Here is a 2,323-nt window from a genome sequence, read left to right on the forward strand (position 1 = left end):
GCCGCCCTTGCCAACGCCCACGGTTGTGCCCCCGGGCTTGCCGTAGCCAGGCTTGACGTTGACACCCACGCCGCCCTTGCCGACGCCGACCGTAGTCCTGCCGGGCTTGGCGCTGCCAGGCTTGACGTTGACGCCGACGCCACCCTTGCCAACATCGACCGTCGTGCCGCCGGGCATCCCATGACCCGCGTCGACATGGACACCGCCTGAGCCGATGTTCACCGACGTGCCCCCGGCTGTGGACAAGCAGGGAGAAGGGTCAATGCTTTCCCGTGTACCGAAGCTGTTTGCTTAAGAGATAGCATACCTTGATTGTTTAGGAGTTGAGAGAGGGAGCTTGGCATGGGAGTGTTGGGAAGAGCAGACTTCCAGTATTGCTCCGGAGCACGAGCTGCATGGCTTCCTACCGACGCAATCTGCATGAAAATTATATGGTTAGTCTCTACGGAGTATTTGAGGTCATCAGCGATTAACACTTTGATGAAAACCTCTCATGATGTATACACATGATAGTGTACTGTCACTCTCGAATCTCGATCCCTTTGCTCTATCACGGGACTGGTAGAAACATATCAGCTTAACAAATCTAGCAAAATCACAGTAGCCTACAGGTTGAACACCTTGTATGTCTCACACATAAAGCTTTTGATTTTCACGTAATCGACTCCTTCGCACACTATTATTTTGGGGTATTCTTCTTCATGTAAACACCATTTTATACGCTGTAAATTGGCATAAATCCCTATGCTTTTCTTTTCCTTTTTCAGATGTAGAGCACCATATGTTTTAGTACTGCTACTCGAATAAGCATGGAACTAGCTAGGAAGAACAATAGAACAGAGCAATATGCCTCCCACAAGCAGGGTAGGGAAAATTAAGAACAAAATCACATCTACATGCAGGTGTGTTGGAGAAGATGATGAATAAATTAGGGACGGAAAACGAAGGCATGGTAGTGAGGAACTGACCAGTAGAAAGCCAAGGATGCCGGCGGCGACGAGCCTATCCATGGAGGGCACCAATGAGGAAGCTGACGACAGCTCGCTAGGCGATGATGATCTGCTCACTTGGAACTGCCACAAGAGGAGATGTGTCCTTGTACCGAGCACGAACGTCGATATTTATAGAACCAAGTCAGAGAGTAGATGTAGGTGGTTGCGGGGAATTAATTTGCACGGTTCGATCTATTAACTGCCCCGATGCAAACAATGCAGTACTCTCAGTGCATCACTGAGTAGCCGAGTACGGCTGTGCAGGTAATACGTAGGAGTACTACGTACAGACTTACAGAACAGAACTGATTGTACACCATACGTAGCTAGAGTTGCACCTGTCCAGGACGGAGGACGCATACGAAAAACGACGTCCCGCGCGTGCAGCGCAGGTGCATCCACTGTTCTCATCCATCGACTCAACCGTCCCTGCCTCGCGCGCGCGATGATATTGAATGTCGGTCGGCGTCGTGCCATGCCGATACGGCTCCACCGGCAGCGTGGCGCGCGCCTCCACGTCTCCTCCGGCAGCTGACGGTTGCGCGGCGAGTGTGACTGCGAGATCGGTCGTTCGCCGCCTGACCACTTCACACATGCTAGCCTCCTACGCATAGTCCTAGCCCCTTTTTTTGCAACGAATCAAGAGCTTTATTCAACTAAGCAATAACCCTTTTTCAGAAAAAACTAAGTAATAACCGGTTACAATCTGCCCGTAGGCAACTGATAAGGAAATCTGGGATATGAACTAGCCAACTCTCCGTCCCATCGAGTGAGCATGCACGTCGCGCACACTCATGAGCCGATACATTTAGTTCCCTACTTACATGCCGAAACGGGAAAGAAACAAATCTAGGTATAATAGCCTCTAATTCTCTAAAGATAGGCGCCGCAACTGATCTTGTAGTGGTGCGCGAATTTCAAAGGTTGATCAACTCCAAACAATCAACCTGTATTATCACATGTGAGTATCCCTGGAGCTGAGCAAAAATCACTTCCTCCCGTAGTGCCAGAAGTTCAGAGACGAAAGAATCCGAAACTCCTGGCAGTGGCTTGCAGCATGCTCCTAAGAACGCAATGTGCGAGCATGCGATTCCGTCTGCTCCTGCTGAGAGAGCATCTGGAAGCACTGATCCATCAGTGTTGATAATAATCCAGCCCGCCTTCGGTGGACGCCAGGATTGTACTGAAGTGCATCTCAGTCGTTGTGCCGGAAGCTCAAGAAGTGATAGGGTTTCATGAATCCATTTGATGGCCATAACCGGGTCGTACCCGTCCTTGTGGAGTACTCGGTATACAAACAGTGGCGGAGCTAACCGAAAAACTCTGGGGGG

At 50.3% G+C, this 2,323-nt stretch overlaps 1 protein-coding gene across 1 annotated transcript in view; it reads right to left on the minus strand.

The window, feature by feature from the left end:
- The window catches only part of LOC119276884 (BURP domain-containing protein 3-like), a 2,783-nt gene extending 1,663 nt beyond the window's left edge, over nt 1–1,120 (minus strand). The window contains exons 1-3 of the mRNA XM_037558056.1: nt 969–1,120; nt 308–416; nt 12–236 (exon numbers count right to left, since the gene is read on the minus strand). Of these exons, the coding sequence (XP_037413953.1) occupies nt 12–236; nt 308–416; nt 969–1,010 (376 nt within the window). The 5' untranslated portion in view covers nt 1,011–1,120. The remainder of the gene's footprint in view (nt 1–11; nt 237–307; nt 417–968) is intronic.
- Between the last annotated feature and the right edge of the window lie 1,203 nt (nt 1,121–2,323).

This window comes from Triticum dicoccoides, chromosome 3B (genome assembly GCF_002162155.2).
Source record: "Triticum dicoccoides isolate Atlit2015 ecotype Zavitan chromosome 3B, WEW_v2.0, whole genome shotgun sequence".
Classification (NCBI taxonomy): domain Eukaryota; kingdom Viridiplantae; phylum Streptophyta; class Magnoliopsida; order Poales; family Poaceae; genus Triticum; species Triticum dicoccoides.